The sequence below is a fragment of the Pteropus alecto genome, unplaced genomic scaffold, assembly GCF_000325575.1.
Source record: "Pteropus alecto unplaced genomic scaffold, ASM32557v1 scaffold98, whole genome shotgun sequence".
NCBI lineage: Eukaryota > Metazoa > Chordata > Mammalia > Chiroptera > Pteropodidae > Pteropus > Pteropus alecto.
This window is the reverse complement of record NW_006443570.1, coordinates 600,550-603,742: the sequence shown is the minus strand read 5'-3', so window position 1 is coordinate 603,742 and position 3,193 is coordinate 600,550. Positions and strand designations below refer to the sequence as shown.

General features: G+C 46.9%; 1 protein-coding gene across 1 annotated transcript in view; it reads left to right on the top strand.

Annotated features, from left to right (window-relative positions):
• Positions 1-3,193, top strand: part of LOC102884638 (signal transducer and activator of transcription 5A) — a 19,297-nt gene that overhangs the window by 6,721 nt on the left and 9,383 nt on the right. The window contains exons 6-7 of the mRNA XM_006924605.3: positions 2,755-2,885; positions 3,133-3,193. The exon at positions 3,133-3,193 is cut by the window's right edge and continues 6 nt beyond it. Coding sequence (XP_006924667.1) covers positions 2,755-2,885; positions 3,133-3,193 — 192 coding nt within the window. The remainder of the gene's footprint in view (positions 1-2,754; positions 2,886-3,132) is intronic.

The following is a 3,193-nucleotide window of genomic DNA, read 5'->3' as shown; positions in this document are numbered from 1 at the left end:
GTTAACATAATAAAGTTTACCAAAAAAAGGCAAAAACAAAAAACCAACATCTGTATTTTCCAAAACAAAATTTAGTGAGCAGAGTGGCATTGCTTTACATTTTTGCAGATCGCTTTAATATTAGGCTTAATAGGAGATGGCTGGATCTTGCTTTCAATCTGTTGTAATACCACATATCTTGTAGCCTCTAGAAAATTCCACTGAATAGTTATAAGAAATTAAAAGAGAAAAAGGCGAATAAAGTCTTATAACTTTTGAAAATAGCTTTGGCTTTGTGGACGCCCTATAGGAGTCTTGGGGACTCTACAGGAATCCCTAGTCCACACTTAGAGAACCAGTGATCTATATCTTTATTTATTTATTTATTTACTTATTTGTTTATTAATTGTTATGGTGACATTGGTTAACAAAATCCAGTAAGTTTCAGGCATACAATTTCTTTATTTCTGATACTGAAAGAGAGGTATCAGAATCTCCTATTTTATCATGAAAGTGCATACTTCCCAATTATTTCTATAAATATTTCCTTTATGTATTTTGAAGCTTTGTTATTGACATGTGTATTTATTACATAAATATACATAAATATACATGTATATATTATGATTATTTTCTTTCTGATTGATTGACAGTTTAATAATTACAAAATATCTTTCTTGATCTCTGATAATACTCTTTGTCTTGAAGTCTACTTTATCAGATATTAATGTAACTACTCCAGCCTTTTTGTTATGTATTGGCACAGAATATCATTATCCATGCTTTTTAAATTTTTAAATTTAGACATGTAGTTGTCTTGCTTTTGTATTTATTCTGCTTTTAATTGAGGTGCTTAGTCCATTAATATATAATGTAGTATGTAATACAGTTGAGTTGAGGTCTATAGTATATATTTTTGGTTTTGCACTATTTCAGTTTTTGTTTTTCTGTTTCTCTTTTTTTTATTATTTAATTTTTTTAGGATTCTCTTTTAACTTACCCATGTAAGCTTTCCTCCTAACCCTGCCATGTCAATGTTTTCTGTACCCTGAGGCCAACACATTGCCTGAATCGCAGTAGGTATTGAGTGCATATCAGTAGGATGATTCTAGCATGTCTTCTTCCCATCTGATTCCACCCCAGACTGACCCCAGAGAGGATGGCCCACTTCCTAGATTAGGGAACAGGAGATTCAGGCTATCCTACCAAAGGGCTTGGACTGGTTGACAGTATTTATGATCCTGTTCTTGGGTTTTCTGTTTTCTATTTATGGTTTTGGGTTTGGATTCTGGTTTGGGTTTGTACCCATCAGGCAACCTCAGTTCAGTCATTTATCGAGTTCACCCATCAGAAACACAGGCTATTGATCTGTTTGTGTACGAGAAGGCTCAGCTCCCTCCAGTAGAGCAGACAATTGCCTCACGTCTCCTGGCGTCCTTCCCAGAAGCTTCTGCAAATTGCCAAGAGAGGCCCAACTGGGTCACTTGCATAGGGAGGCTGGGCCCAGGTGTTGGAGTCACCGCCACCTCCCTGTGGGTGACAGGATCCCTGAGGTGGCTGTCCAGATTTCTCTGCCGTGTTGCATACTAGACATTGCTCTTCCTGCTCTGTCCCCTGCAGTGAGATTGGAGGCGTATTTCTGAATTCTCCTCTAGTTCTGGGCTTTTCCTGGCTGTCTAGAGTTGCTTTGGTCTGTCCCAGCTTGTGTGTCCATGGGGCAGGGCCTGGGTCAGTGTGACATGACCTTCAGAGGGCTGCCAGGAACTTGACCAAGACACGCTGACACTCACATCTTCTTGGCTCAGCCTGAGTAAAGACACTGGGATGTTCAAAAAGACTATCAGCAGGGTATAATCATCCCAGCATCTAGGGTAGTGGTTCCCTTTGAGAGGAAGGATGAGTTTACAAGCCAGGTAGGGTGGACAGAGTCCCCAGTGGGCCCCAGACACACACACACACACACACACACACACACACACACACACACACACACAATCTCTCTCCTCTCCTCTCTCTTCTCTCTTCCCTCTTCCTGTTGGTTGGCTGAAGTCATGGTGACCCAACCTGGACAAACATGTTAGGCACCCTCCAGCATCTAGAGGAACTCCTTTATTCTTGACGAGAGGCTGCTGTGCTCTGGGAGGTGGAGCAGGGCCTTTCCTGATGTGGCTTTGCCATGTGAGGTTGGGGCTGAGAGTTGCTTCTCTCTGTCACCCTTTAATCCTGTCCTGTAACCTATTAACCAGAAAGAACTAACTCTCACCTAGACTTATACGTGCCAGGCAGATTCCTGAGTATTTTCTATATCATCACTTTTTTGTCACAGCAGTTCACTGAGGCAGGGAGCAGGATCCTCCCATTATACGCATGGGGAAACTGAGGCACAGGATAGTGAAGCGATTTGTCGAGTTCACCCAGTCAGGGCGTACTTCCAAACGGGCAGTGTGGCCCCAAGCTGTATCACCGTGTGGCCTGAGGATAGCTGGGCAGCCAGCTGTGTGGGCTAGGGTGGGAGGGGAGGCTGCAGGGTAGGATCCTGCTCAGCTGTACCCCCAAGCCTCCATCTCCCCGGTTCCTAGAGGGGAGCTCAGAGTTGGGAGGCTGGGGAGCGGAGCCCGCTCATCGCTGGCACTCTGGGCTGCCAGAGCCCTGACTTGCCACCAGTCAGACATGTCCCTTAAGGGTCTTGCCTGCAAAACAGGTGAGTGTGACTTCTCTGACCTCCTGCTGGAAGCTGGGAGATCACGGTCGTGGGTCTCCTGTCTCCTCCTCTAGCTCAGTTCGCCCAACTGGCCCAGCTGAACCCCCAGGAGCGTCTGAGCCGGGAGACAGACCTCCAGCAGAAGCAGGTGTCCCTGGAGGCCTGGCTGCAGCGCGAGGCCCAGACGCTGCAGCAGTACCGCGTGGTGAGTGGGCCGACGTCCCTCTGTTCTCAGTATGAGGGTCCACATCCCAAGCTGTCGGGGGACCCGAGAGAGGGCTAGAGCCAGGAAGAGAGCAGGACCCAGCAGAGCTGCAGGCCACAGCCCCCTCTTCCCTGTGGGAGCCTGTGAGGCAGAGCAGGTCAGGGGGAGGGGCAGCCCTGCCTCCTGAGTGAGGCCCTGCAGGGCGTTCTCTGGGAGCCCAGAAGAGCCTGCTCCCCACTCCCTGCAGGAGCTGGCCGAGAAGCACCAGAAGACGCTGCAGCTGCTGCGCAAGCAGCAGACCATCATTC